Source organism: Parasteatoda tepidariorum, chromosome 7, assembly GCF_043381705.1.
Source record: "Parasteatoda tepidariorum isolate YZ-2023 chromosome 7, CAS_Ptep_4.0, whole genome shotgun sequence".
Classification (NCBI taxonomy): Eukaryota; Metazoa; Arthropoda; class Arachnida; order Araneae; family Theridiidae; genus Parasteatoda; species Parasteatoda tepidariorum.
In genome coordinates, this window is record NC_092210.1 from 48,389,936 (window position 1) to 48,404,896 (window position 14,961).

Sequence of the window (14,961 nt, forward strand, 5' to 3'; positions counted from 1 at the left end):
AAGCAATTTTTTTTTACAAAATTATGATCAAAACAATAGTAGTTAATAGATTTATTTTAAAAAAATTAAAGACATAATTATAATTTATATCGCTAAAAAAAGAAAAATTAAATTAATATTTAAACAGAGAAAGCTGAACACCTGCTATAATTTAAATCTATCAAAGATTAAGTTCACAACTTCTCAAATCAAAAATACTATACACATACTTCATCTTTTAATTTTTACAACACAACATTATTATTATTATTATACACAGGAATAACTAAATTATAACCAACAAAAAAAAAAATTTATTTATAGTGGCCCTTAAAAGCGAAAATAATTTTTCTCTAGCCCTTTCTAAAAAAGGTATTGAATATCACTATAATTCAAATTGTAAAAAAATTAGTATCAACTTTACTATTGAGTAATTTTTTATCTAAACAAACATACAATGCATAATTTTTTTGAAAAGTATAAAAATTTATACAATTAAAGAAGTAATATATATATATATATAATGGAATTATTTTCAAATATAATTATTATTTTTCGTAGAAATTTACAATTAGAGGAAAATAGATTATTTAATTTCAGTTCATATTAATGTGAGTTTAGAGATACACTTAGTGCTAAATTTAATATAGTTCAAGGAGCTCATGAGCACACACTTTATCACTTGCTTGCTTGTTTTAAACTACCTCTATTGGTTTTTGGGTTCACTTTTATTAAAAAATAAGAATGTGTAAACAGTCCCATTTTTAAAAAAAGATGTTTGTTTTTTTTTAAAATTCACCTAGATAGTAAAAAAAAGTACATATTTAGATATAAATTATCTACATTGAAAGGAACAAAATCATTTGTAAAAAAAAGTATCCTAAAAGCTTTACTTTGCTTACATTTGGCCTCACTTTCCATAAAATTTTCTGGAGTAATAACACCTTTGCCATCCTTTAAATTACTCCTAACATCTAGAGAGATAACCTAAATGAACAAACTTATTATTAATAAAAAAATTAGGAATATAACAAAAATCTAATAATCATTTAAGTATTCAGTAGGGAAATATCCCATTATCAAACTAAAACTGAATTTCAGTAGAACTTTCAATTTATTAGATTAGTTAGAAAAGAAACTTGATTTACTTGAGACATTATTTCCTTTAAAAAAGTTAATGACTAGTATAAGTTAATTGCAAAGGAAAGTTACAAATAAATCGGACTTGGATACAGCACTCCAGCATTGTTTGTGGCAATTTCAGACACCACAGAAAATCATATTATTTGTCCATATGGAAAACATTTAAGCTTCTTTTCAGATGAAATAACAAAGTCTCATACTAATAATCGTGCAAACAAGAGATTGCTATTAAAATTTAAAATATTAAATGAATAAAAAATTGAAAAAATAGCAGGATCATAATGAAGCAGAATGAAAACAAAGTTTATATTATATTTAACTCATTCACAGATTTTGAAACTATGCTACTCAGTGAATGAGCTTTTGAAAAATGTAAATATGAAAAGACAAAGATAAAAAAAATTAATTAGACAACAATTGCAACTCTGAATAGAATGAAGTTTAACAGCTATAAAAAAATAAATATAATTTACATTTTTACACCTTATCCCAAAGTTTAATTAAAAATTGAAATTGTTATAATTATAAAAATTGCTTTTATAGCTTCTTTGCTTATTACAGAATAATAAAAGACCATTAGTAACATTGTTGCTTTTATTGCCTCAGAATATTCTAGAAAACGTGATAATCCTAGAAAACTTAGATAAGTGTTACTCTGCAACTAATCAACCAACTCATGAAAAGAAAAAGTTTATATTTTCTGAAAAGAAATATTCTTAAATTTTTATCATATAATAGATAAATATTAAAATTAAAGGATTACAATCTTTGAAGTCATTAAAGTATAATGATTAAATTTCAAGATCCCCATATTGACAAAAATCAGTTACTGATTTAAAATGTTTAGTTATTTAAAGTTAAACAGTATAAAACACTAATATTGTAAGTCAAAACTGCTAATTTAGTCATTAAATCTGCAAAACAAATATAAATCACATAATAAACAAATTAACACTTATAGACTTAACTAATAATCCAACATTTAATATTAAATAAGCAATAATATTCGGTTAATTATACGTCAGATTTTATTAATAAGTAGATCTGATTTAGTAAACTATATTATACAGGGAAAAAAAAATATTACAATAATAGGTAGGCTTCCAGATATTGTGGCAAAACATCAAGGCAACTATAATGATAAATAACTATACAATAATATTTACTTACTGATGCAATATAAAAACTATACATGACATCAACACAAATTATTACAAATACTCAGAAAAATAGCAACAAAGAAAGAAACATTGCCAAAAAAATGTAATAATTGAGAAGAATGCTATAATTTCGACATCTTCTGTTTCTAAAGAAAAAAAATAATAAGGCATTATTATTGGGTGAGAAAAACTTCTAACCTGAGAAAAAGCTGATACTCCTTTATCTGTTCGACCACATCGATGATAATTAGATACTTCTCTAGCTTCTATTAGTTTTGTTTTCATTAGGGCTTGAAATAAATGATGTTCAATAGTTTTATCAGTAGTAACCTGTGCAGCAAATCCTGAATAATCCCAACCAAGGTAAAGAAACTTCAGAGCAATATGACGCTTTTTATATCTAATGAAAAAAAAATATTAATTAATTATACTTAGATAAAAAAATATGGTAATAAAGTTGAGCTACAGCATGCTGTCAAATAACGAATTATGAATAAAAATATAAAATATTTGGCATTTGATTTTTTGGCAAAGATACAGAAAACTACCTAAACTGCTATCGAAGATTCTACGCACATTTTTTTAAGTTTCATCAAAATGTCTTTATTTTTAGACAAAGTTATCTTTATTAAGGGTGATTGTGACGAAAAGTGAAAAACCCTGAAAATTTTATGTGCAAAAACTTGATAATAAAATATCAATTTATATACTATTCATATTTAATATAACTTTTTAAACTAAGATTCATAATTAAATTACATACCAATAAAGAATATAACACTTTCACAGTAACTAATTTAAGAAAAAACTTAGTTCATAAGAGAATCCCGATATTGGATTATAAGAATGCGAAAATACAAATCGTGATATTCTGTTTAAAATCGTATTAATATGAATTGTGATATTGGATTTAATAATGCAAAAATCGAAATTGCAATATTGAATTTTTAAATTGCGTAAATACGAATCGGGATACATGATTTTCTAATATATTGAATACAAAAAATGACGTTGGATTTTAATATCACGAGAATACAAATCGAGATATTGATTTCAAAAACATGTAAATACAAATTGCGATATTGGATTTCTAAATCCCATGAATACGAATGAAGATGTACGATTTTTAAATCGTGTGAATATGATTCACAATAAGCTTTTAAATCAGGTAAATATGAAAATCGATGTTTGACATTTAAATTGCGTGAATATGGCTTAATGGATTCCGTCGTAATTTCAAATATTAAAAAAGATAATAATCCTACAAACAGAAAAATTATCAAAATTGCGAAAGAGTCACACTTATGTAAAAATGTCTTTAGCACGCTTTAGCAAAGATTTTAAAATTTAAATTTTAGATTGCAGAACTTAATTCTAACTTTAAATTTTAGATTGCGGTAAAATTAATTCTAAGTTTTGATTCATGAAAGTCTGGAATTTAAACATTTAAAAAAAGGATTCAATTAAGAAAATTATAAAGCTCAGAGCAAAATTTAGTTTTTATTAAATAGTTTCAGTAAAACATTATTTTTTTTAAAAGAAAGTACAGAACACATTAACTAAAAATCTAATCTATAGACAAATAAAAAGAAGAATAGATAAATCTGTAGGTAAATAGAAAGTAGTAGCAAAATTTTGTAGGATACAGGAACTAGAAAATCAGTTTCTCTTTTTGAGTATTCAGTTTTGTTGAGATATAGTTTTGAGTAACATATAATACTCACGTCCTTTTTTATTTATTCTTTACTTCGTCATCACTGAATAATTTCCTTAAAATACTTTTGAAAATTAGAACACGAAGTAAATATATTATTTCAAATAAAATTTTGAAAGAAGAAACCTTTCACAAAAAGTCATATTTTATAAAACTTTTTATAATTTTAATTTTAAACAAAAATAATATTGAGACTTCTGCAATATTTGAAATTATTATTTTTGCTTAAATGTATCGATAAAGCATAAATATCTGAACATAAAATTTTTAAGTCCTGTATAACTAATACTATAATTACTAAATTAATTTACGAAAATATTACTTTTTCAATCTCTTTTTAACTTTATTATTTTTTTAAAAATTTCAGCTGCATTTTTAACCAATTTTCAGCCAGAGGTGCGCAAACGCACCATTTCAATAAATATTTTTTTTTATTAACACTGTGACGAATATTTTTCACTAATTTTATTTTTCTGCAATTGTCAAGGGCTCTCAAGACATTTATAAAATATTAGTAATTCAATTAGAGTAAACACTTTCTGTTGAGAAATTTTTAAACTACTCTAGTTTATTAACTTAAAACGGTTATTGACAAATGAAATTTTTTGAAAATTTATAATTATTCCTTTTGTAATTTATCATATGCTTTTATAATATATTAAAGTTGCAAGCCAGTGAATAAAATAAAAAACAAATTTTGTAAAAAAGAACAAGCGTTTAACTAAATGGCTTGCTCATTGATTTAGAGAATGGTGCTGATATGTACCATTTTATTTCTTAAATAAAATATAATTTTGCAAACAAGAAATTTTTTTGTGTCGTAATGAATGTAAAGCAAGCATATTTCAATTAAAATAGCATCACATTTTATAAAATTTTTATACTTGGCCTAAAATGGGTTAACTAGATCAATCACTTCCAAAACATAAAAAATTGCTTGATTTCATATATTTTATGAAAATGCACAGGATAACATGCCCAGTCATTCATAAATTTTTAAAAAAAATTAAACCAAAAAACTTTGTACTTACTTATTAAAATTAAAGCTTGTTTTAGAATTCTTCTCTGATGGGGTACTTTTTCCAGAATTATTTTTTCTTAACTTTTTCACTAATAATATCAATTCCTAATTATAAAAAAAATAAAAGTTTAGAAAATTTATTTTTATTATCACTCATTTAGTTTGTAAAGAAAAAACTTATCCACACAGAAAATCAGTTTTCCCACAAATAAGCCAATGGTGCTACTGTACTTTTTTGAACAAATTTTCAAAAATTGAGGTACTTTCTCCAGAATTATTTTTTCTTAACTTCTTCACTAATAATATCAATTCCTAATTTTACAAAAAAAAAATATTGTATATGTAAATAACATTATTTTTATTAATACTTATCCCTTGCTTAATTTATAAAGAAAAACTTTCCCACATAGAAATTTTCTCACAAGTTAGGCAATGGAGATATAGTGCCTCGCAGGAAAATTTTCGAAAAATTTTCTCAAGGAACAAATGAGTTAAAAGGTTATTTAACTGACCTAAAGTTAACCTTAGTTAAACCTTTTTACCTAACTGCCAAACGTCATGCTGATTTTCTTTTACTTTAAATTAAAATAACTTATGTTACCAACTTTACAAACAGACACTAACTGATATTCTGTTCTGAGTTCTTACAGGAATTTAAAATTATTTCTGTTATAGAAGTAATTTTCACTCCAAATAAAAAAATTCAAAAAACTGCAATCGAAATTCATACTAGCAAGAGGTACCCTGTTTGCAAATTGAAACATACAATTCTTTCATACAATTCTTCAATATATTTCTATATATAAAGAGAGAGAGAAACTTACTTATTTCATAATAAAGAAATTTCAGTAATATCAAACGAAGCATTTTGCATGTAAGCATTAAACCAATAAAGAAAAAAAGCATAAAAAGAGCAAAATGTTGAAAAATAGTAAAATAACAGAAACTGTAGCGGCTGTGTAAATTATTTTTAGACAAATGTTATGTACACATTGTTACTGCAACATGCAACAATAAAAATACAACTTTATAAAAAAATTTATATTCATGCTCCAATTTTCAACTTGTTTGTAAATTATCTCTATCAAGGAAAGTAAGTTTGAAAGACACAAGGTAAAAACCAAGCTAAAAAAACCTTTATTTGTATAATCATCAGAATAAATTGTTTATGTGTATTTTAATAGAAACTAGTGAGTTAATGATGCTTATTCACAAATAATAGAGGACTTCAAAAACCACTTTACTTTAATCAATAGAGTTCAACTGAATGAGGAGTTTAAGTTAGGGTGACAATATTACACCCAACTCGGAGGTAAAAATATTGAATAATTAATAACCTAATGAGAGAAGAAGCACACACAAAAAAGTAAACAGGGCATCTCAGGGTTTTGGAACTTATTCTTGCCTTATCTGAAGAAATTTGAACTCAAGGAACTCTTGTCATTAGAAAAAATAAGTCAATTCTTCTGAACTTTAAGAATTTAATAATTATAATACATTATTATACTACACTATAATAAAATTCGAAATAACATTTTAAATTGAAACTGGAGTAGAAATTTAATTCTGATTATTTCTAAAATAATAATGAAAAAACTCATTATACTTCAAAAAGCTTGAATAATCATATATTATATAATCAAAAGAATAAAAGAAAATGTCTGAAAAATTACAATTATAATATATGGGAAATGGCAATAATAATAATGTGTGAAAGATAAATGATTTGGCATACTTCTCTTGAAAGATTCTGTAAATCATCGAGAGATTCATTTTCAATTTCAGTGTTCATTTTAAACCTAAAATACACAACATTCAAAGTAAATGGTTAAAAGTAACAAAATTTTGGTAATATAATAAAAATGTTTACCCATGCTATATTACAAAAAATTTATTTCCAATAATTTTCTCTCCTAAAGTTACTATTGCCCTTATTTCAACAGTAAAAGGAAGATTTCCTTGTCGTGCTTAACAGCAGAATAATAGGCAAGTATTGGCAACTCCCAGGGAGCTGCCTGCACGAAACTAAAAAAATCACAGAAGGTGATTAACTCAAAGGGTATAACTGGTAGCTACCCTCAGACAAGCTATTTTATTTTTGTATTTAATTTTATAACTTTATGCATGTAAGGCACGCATGAATTTTCACATATTTAACCAATTTTTAATCTAATTAAGAAAATATTAGTCAAATTTATTAATGTTTTGTTTCTAACTTATTATCATTTTCATAATTATAAGTAATGTTAATTTATGTTATTAATTTAATATTTGGGAAGATTTCTGTATCGTGATCTACAGTAGCATGATGGCTAAGCCAAGCAACGGCCCCACGAGAAACTAAAATAACCCCAAAATAACATACAAACATCCCTAAAGGAGATCAATTTCAAGGGTATTTTTCGTAAACACAATCTGGTAAAACACTTTTTTAAAAATAAAAGAAATTGCAAGTTCAATTTGGCACTTTAGCTATTGTAGTTGGAGCGACAGATCACGATACAGAAATATTCCCTAACAATTTTTTTAATTTTGAAGAGATATGGAAGTTTTTATAGCAAATGAAGCTCCACTTTACCCATCAGCTTCAGACAAATTCAAGTTAAATTACATAAGCTACTTGTTTAGTTTCTATTTTTGCTATATACAAGAAAACCAACCAAATTTTTCCTCATAATAATTTGGTAGTATTCACATTCAAAGTCAAAAAATAATTTTTTACAGAATGAATGCTTATAAATTGCAATGTAGCAATTTATCAGCAAACAGCAATAAACAGCAATCGTTAAGAAATGACATACAATTCGCTGTGTCAATACAGAATTCTTAATTAATGAAAATGTGTTAAAACATAGTTTAAATCAAATATTCAAAGATTTAAATACAACTACACAAACTAAATAACTTAGTTCATAAAAATTTAGAAAAAATATAACAAAACCTTTTAAAAATGTTAAAATTGGTATAGCATATTATTTTCTTTCCTTATACTTGATTCATGCACTTAGCTTTTAGCTTTTTTAGTAATATAAATTTTAACAAGGTTAACTCTGACATCTGACGGCAGAATGCAAAATAAATGCTTTAACTTCTTTTGTTTCCTCTTCAACAATTTGGGTACCTCTATACTATTTATTACTTTCAGCCCTTTTCGATTAAAAAAGCGAAACAAGGGACTGAACAACATAAATAAAATTAATGTTGTTGTTGTTGTTGTTACTTTACGTCGCACTAAAGCTGCACAATGGGCTATTGGCGACGGTCTGGGAAACATCCCGGAGGATGATCCGAAGACATGCCATCACAATTTTGATCCTCTGCGGAAGGGATGGCACCCCCGCTTCGGTAGCCCGACGACCTGCGCGCGAAGTCGAGCACTTTACGGTAGCACAGTTTAACGAGGACCAATACCGCACACCCTCGGTCCCTACACAGACTGATCAAAGTGGTCACCCACCCGCACACTGACCGTAGCCAGTGATGCTTGACTTCGGTGATCTGCTGGGAACCGTGTCTTAACGATCAGTCCACTGCGGGACAAATAAAATTAATACTGAAATAACAATACATATCACCTTATCGTTCCTTTTCTTTCTACATCCTCACTGCTTAGGACTTTTTTTTACCTTTTTAATTATTTCCGGTGAAATAATATATGAAGCTAGAAATGCCTTCAAACTACAAATAATCTAAATGTAATAAAATTATGCCTAATTTTATCTAATGCAATAAATTAATACAACATTTTTGAACTGAAAACATTTGTGCACCTGCTCTTCTATCTTTTGAATGATAGTCATTTCGCGCGTTGTTAGACTAGAGCAACAGGATCATCAGTTGCTCTGGAGATTTCTTCAGTGTAGCAAGTTTTATTAAGGCTTATTAAATATAAAAAATAAAAATATTTTTGATATTCTTTCTTATACAAGCTAAAAATTAAATCGCTTCTTTTTCGAGAAGGAACATCCAAAACACATCGAGAAATATTTGTAAATAAGCAGGAAAGAAATATGTATCTTATCTTTTTATTAGAGTTAAAACCTAATGCATGCGAAATCGCTATATTAAATTTAGTCTATTTAAACTTAATATTCCATAATTTTCTGAATCTTATGACATCAAGTAACATGGAAATTTTTATCACGGAACAAACTTCATACATTATAAAAGAAAGAGACGGCTCAAATTCAAAACTCGCATATTGTAACGTATTAAATATGTAGAAATTAATGTGAAAAACCGTAAGAAGGACACAAAAAAGTGACCCGTGAACACATGAGTTTACAAAAAAACTTAATGTTCTTTATGAAGAAAATTTCCTCTTTCCGAAAAAATGGGGCCTAAAATTAAAACCTGGATTGTGGATCAAACCCAAGATATTATAATAGTATTGCTTTCTAATTTCCATGTGGAACAGTGGTGGTAGTTCATTTATGTCGCACTAGAGCTGCGCAATGGGCTATTGGGGACGGTCTGGGAAACATCCCTGAGGATGATCCGAAGACATGCCATCACAATTTTGATCCTCTGCAGAGGGGATGGCACCTCCGCTTCGGTAGCCCAACGACCTGCACGCGAAGTCGAGTACTTTACGGTAGCACAGCTTAACGAGGACCAATACCGCACACCCTCGGTCCATACGCAGACTGATCCAAGTGGTCACCCACCCGCACACTGACCGCAGCCAGTGATGCTTGACTTCGGTGATCGGCTGGGAACCGTGTCTTAACGATCAGTCCACTGCGGGACTCCATGTGGAACAGAACCCCAGAGTTCTTAACAAGTTTAATTTAAATCATTTATCAAGTCTTGGTGATAATTAAAGAATTTCACAATAAAAAACTTTTATATTAATTTTTATAATAATATTGTAAATTAGAGTAATTTACAATTTAAAAAAAACTAATGATTTGTTGTTGTTGTTACTTTACGTCGCACTAGAGCTGCACAATCCTAATGATTTGTAAGAGATTATAAAACACTATTTATCCCAATAAATTTCTTAATTCATACTAATAATTCATGCTAGTTCTCTGAAATTTGACTAAATGACAAATGGACGAAAACAAAACTCCTGCATAGAAAATGTGTTTACGGGAAATGTTGGTGCAAAGATGGTCACGCATGGACCTCACTAAACCTAATCCCAGACTTTTCCATATTTGGGCTCAAATGTTAAACTTCCTCTGATTTTTTGGACATTTTCCAAATTCTTTGACTTATCCCGATTTTTAAAGTAGCATATCAACCTTGATGAAGGATTTCCTCTCCTTTTCAACAAAATCAAGCATCAGCAATCAGTTCTTACTTTGGGATGGCAACCCCAAAATATTGATAGCTAAAATAAAAGTTTTTATTAATCCTTAGAAAGCAAACAGAATATTAAGTCTTTACATCATGTTTATGTCTTTAATTTTACTTAGCCGCTTTTACAAAATGGACAGAGTCTGTCTCGATTTATAACGAAACTGCCAAAAATCTTCAGAAAACGTCGATCCCAGGGATCATCTTCGGTGCTTGCAAAAAATCACATACAAATGACGGCCTGGAGGAGAGTTCTCACTGCGTACATACGAAAATTTGCTAATGTGAATTCCGAAATTCTAATGAAAACTTCATTGGTTATATATGTTTACCATTGAAAAACTCTTCAATCAAGTTCTTGTTCACATCTTCGAATCAGCATCGGTGAATTTTTGCACGTTATGAGAGTATCCCCATAGAAAACAGGCTCTAATGAATTAATGAATAACAATTTGCAGAGAATGGTAGCTAGAGCTTTCAGAGATGAGCTGTTAGTGCAAAGATAATTTAGAAATTAACATTGATTTAAATTAATTTAATTTTTTAGTAATTCAATTTGAATTACACTTCAATGTAACAAGATCAAAGTCTATGGTATTCAAAACTGAAATACTAAAATAAATTTTTCTTCAAGACCTTCAAAACAACTTTCTATAGAACATCTAAAGAAATTTGATGATTTAATTTTAAATTAAGTTACAAATAACAACAAAAACCTAAAACAGATCATATATTTATTCCACACACAAAAAAATACAAAAGGCACTTTCGTTCGAAACAAAGCTACTGATAATATTACAACTTGAATGTTAACATAAATATGTTACTTTAAACAAAATATCTTACAAAAAAGTGAAACAAATAATTTTATAATTATAATAGACAAAAACCCCATGTATTCTAAAGAAGTGCACACATGAAACAATAGGAATGAAGCAAAATCTGAAATATAGTAAACATACAAAACAGATTTAACAAGACAACACTAATATGTAATGCAATGAATAACTAGACAAATATTACAAAATTGTCACACATATTTCATCATGACAAATCTTTTGATTTATGATATGCAATATGAGAATGAAAATTTTGCAATAACAAGATATCTATGGATGTTTGCAAGAATAAATTTTTTTTAAAAGCTAAATGGCAAAACAGCTTTATAACATTTTAAAAGTTTGATAAAATAGTTTTAAGCTTACATTTGTATCATGTTCACAATAAACACATTTATAAAAAGTAATTTGTATTTATATGCAAGTTCGTTTTCATGTTTGATTTCACTTTATGCAATAGAGATAACTTTAAAAGGCACCAAATCTAAGAACATTAGCTTGAAAAAAAAAAAAAAAAATAATTAGGGAGAGGCAAGAAAAAATATTAAAAGCCATTATTTACTAACGTTTTTAAATCTGTTTAGAAAGACAAATTTTTTTAAACTATAGTACTATTAAAAATAATCTTTATATTGCTTCCTTCTAAAAATAAAATAAAACAATGACCCTATCAGTAAAACCAAAAATTTTATAGTTATATTAACTAAATAATTAATTAAATCAACCTTCTCTACTTATAAAACTTTCTAAACATTATTGACTTGACATTGGTATATTCAAGAGAAAATATTGGACCGTAGAAGCTACAGCTTCAAGATTATCACATTTCTTAAGTAGGACAAGTAGAAAGAATATGAATAAAATTTTTCTTTGAAAAATTAGCCTAATTTTTTATTAATCAATATATAAAGTTAATGTTAAAATTATGAATACTACATTGCACCAATCTTATATGTTTTCTTTATTCTAAACTATACAACAAATTTTATTTTGCCATTAAAATTAAATAATTTTAAATGCTAAGGAAATCTAAATCATAAACATATTGTAAACAAGGTATCTCGTCGACCAGTTTCGCCAACATTGCACAAGAGCAATTTTGGTATTTTTCAAATTTATTATAAGACAGTTTTCTCCCTAAGCACTTTTAGAAAAGCAATCTGCCCTGCCTGCTCTTTGACACGCTCTGTTTGTACAAATAAGCAATCATCCCTTAAAAACACTGCCTTTTTATTCATATTCCAAAAACACTAATTCACTGTTTAAATAATAATTGCACATTGGTAAAATTATCTATGTTTATAGGTTTAATTCTGATTACTATAACAAATATATTTTGTCAGGATTATTCTCAACTGGTAAAATTTTAATAAATTTCTTTTCTTTGAGAGGTATATATTAAGTGATTTTAAATTTTACAATTACTTTTTTAAATTACTTTTTTTTTGGAAATTGTCAGAATCAAATTCAGTTATACTATTACACACGTTAATGATAAATTTTAAAGGTGTTAAGTGAGTAAAAGCTTCAAAGTGCCCTTTTCCCAGAAAAAGCTCACTACCTTTTTTCATTCTTAGGGAGAACTCTATAATATAGTACATGATACAAAAATAGACAAAATACAGACACAACTTATTGCAAAAAATGAAATACAAAAATGTGAGATTTAAACTTGAACCATTGGGGAAAAACTGGGCAGCAGGATAATACATAAGTAATTAGCTACCACCAGTTTTACCAGTTAATAAGATGAAATTGACTATGGAAATAATAAAAAACTATTTAGTTTATACATGATCTATCAGTAGACAAACAATCACACACAAAAATTTAAATGCTTTTATTTTTAAACTTGAAAATATGAAACTACTCTAGAAACATTTAAAACTTTCAACAATGATCATAATGTATAAATCATTTATCTTAAGTTCACTACAGAAAAAAGTAGATCATCATATTGTGCAGCTATCCAGTGGTGTAGGCCAATTTCAGAGTGGAATAAAATGAACAAACTTAAAAAATCAAAATTTACAATATAGATGAACTGCAAAATACAACTGGTGCTTAACAAATTAATCAAAATTAAAGTTACTTCTGCTAGTTTAAAGCTACTTTAATGTTTTTTAGAATTGCTTATTTTATGAACATATTTTAACAAAAGTAAATGCATTTCAAAATTTGCATATAACTACTACACCACTGAAGCAGTCAATAATAAACAAACTTTTGATTTTCTGTAAACAAATAAAAGTATTTTTGAAAAATACTATTCTTTACATTACAATAGATAAAATATTAATGCAAATATTACAAAATCAACAGCCTTACAAGCAAAAACAGGAAAAAATTGCACAAGGTTTCAATTCAAGAGACAAATAGGTGAAGAAACAGGCTGCTCAAATCACACATTGTGATATAGTTAAAAATAATAATAGCAATCATTGAAACAGAACAAGCAATATCTCTACCCATTATGAAAATTCTTAACCTATTTCACCTGAAGCCAAATGACAATTTATGAAAGTTCAGAATATATTGTTTCAGTATAAGCCTTTTAGAAACAGTATCTAAGGCCAGTATCTATTATATATCCTACATCTTTACTAAAATCATAACAATATAGATTTATCTGGTAGTTCAAATGGGAGAATATTAATCATTTAGTTATGTACATAAATTAGCTAAAAGCTAACTTGTTAAGCTGTCACAATTTAACTAAGCGATAGATATTTTTAAATTACAATCAATAAGTTTTTTTTTTTTTCATACAGTTAAATGTGCATTACCATATTATAAAAAATCGCATGAATATCCACATAGAACAAATTTAAAGAATGAAAAAAAAAATTCATAAATATAAAACCAATCTTTCAAAAGGTTTTTATTATCAAGAATGTTCATTGTACTTTATTCTTAAGAATTAGCTGGCGGATCATGCATTGTACTTCGAAGAGTGGAGACTAATCGACGGATTCTCAGTCGGAGAGACTGAACTTTAACAGCATCGTGATATTCCATTAATTGGGACAATAATTCCTCAATAGCATTAGGAGCATTTTTTCTGGCCAAGAATTCTCTGGCAAGATGTATCGGAGCACGATTACACCGTGCTTGAAATGTCAACTTTTTAAGTTCATCAGTGCTCAATGGAAATTGGCTTATATTGCGGGTAGTACGTTTCACAGTGGGTGGAGTACTTTGTACTGGGGATGCCTGATTTATCAACGCAGTTTCATTCTCTGCATTATCACCATTTAACACTTCCATGTTAATATCAGATATAGGCGTACTGGTATTACCAGCTCTTGAACCACGTCCACGGCCCCTAGTATTACCACCTCTACCTCGCCCACCACCCCGAGAAATTTTTTTGCCGAGCCCACGGGTTGAAGATGCATCTTTTGCTTTGTACCAACCTTTGGCAGCTCTACTTTTTATTCTTCTCGCAGCATAGGTCACAGAATTTTCCAGATTTTTACGTTTATTACCTCTCCCTCGATATGCAGCTTGGGCAGGAGTAGGGTTGCGAAAGGGTGACTTTTTTTTAGTCCCATTTGTTGCTAACTCTTCAACATTAGGCTTCAAACTGACAACAGACTCAATTTCTTGAGCCTCATCTGCAGTCTCTTCTTCATTAGCATCTTCAGTAGTGCTGGAATCTATTTCCATAATTCGTTTGTCATATCTCTCTACGGACATTTCAAAACGATAGCAAACATCTTGATATTGAATACTCACTTTTGATGGGGGTTTCTTGTCACTAAACAAGTTCATGTATATTTTTCTGGTGCCACATTCGAT

The 14,961-nt window shown here is 27.9% G+C and overlaps 1 protein-coding gene across 5 annotated transcripts in view; it reads right to left on the bottom strand.

Annotated features, from left to right (window-relative positions):
• Nucleotides 1-8,040, bottom strand: part of LOC107437432 (tRNA pseudouridine(38/39) synthase) — a 29,914-nt gene extending 21,874 nt beyond the window's left edge. The window contains exons 1-5 of one of the 5 annotated variants that reach the window (XM_071183390.1): nt 7,959-8,035; nt 6,753-6,816; nt 5,028-5,122; nt 2,481-2,682; nt 882-966 (exon numbers count right to left, since the gene is read on the bottom strand). In XM_071183390.1, the coding sequence (XP_071039491.1) occupies nt 882-966; nt 2,481-2,682; nt 5,028-5,122; nt 6,753-6,809 (439 nt within the window). In that variant the 5' untranslated portion in view covers nt 6,810-6,816; nt 7,959-8,035. Of the gene's footprint in view, nt 1-881; nt 967-2,480; nt 2,683-5,027; nt 5,123-6,752; nt 6,817-7,595 lie in introns of all 5 variants that reach the window. The other 4 variants (XM_071183389.1, XM_016049435.3, XM_071183388.1 and 1 more) reach the window with 4 other exon arrangements.
• Between the last annotated feature and the right edge of the window lie 6,921 nt (nt 8,041-14,961).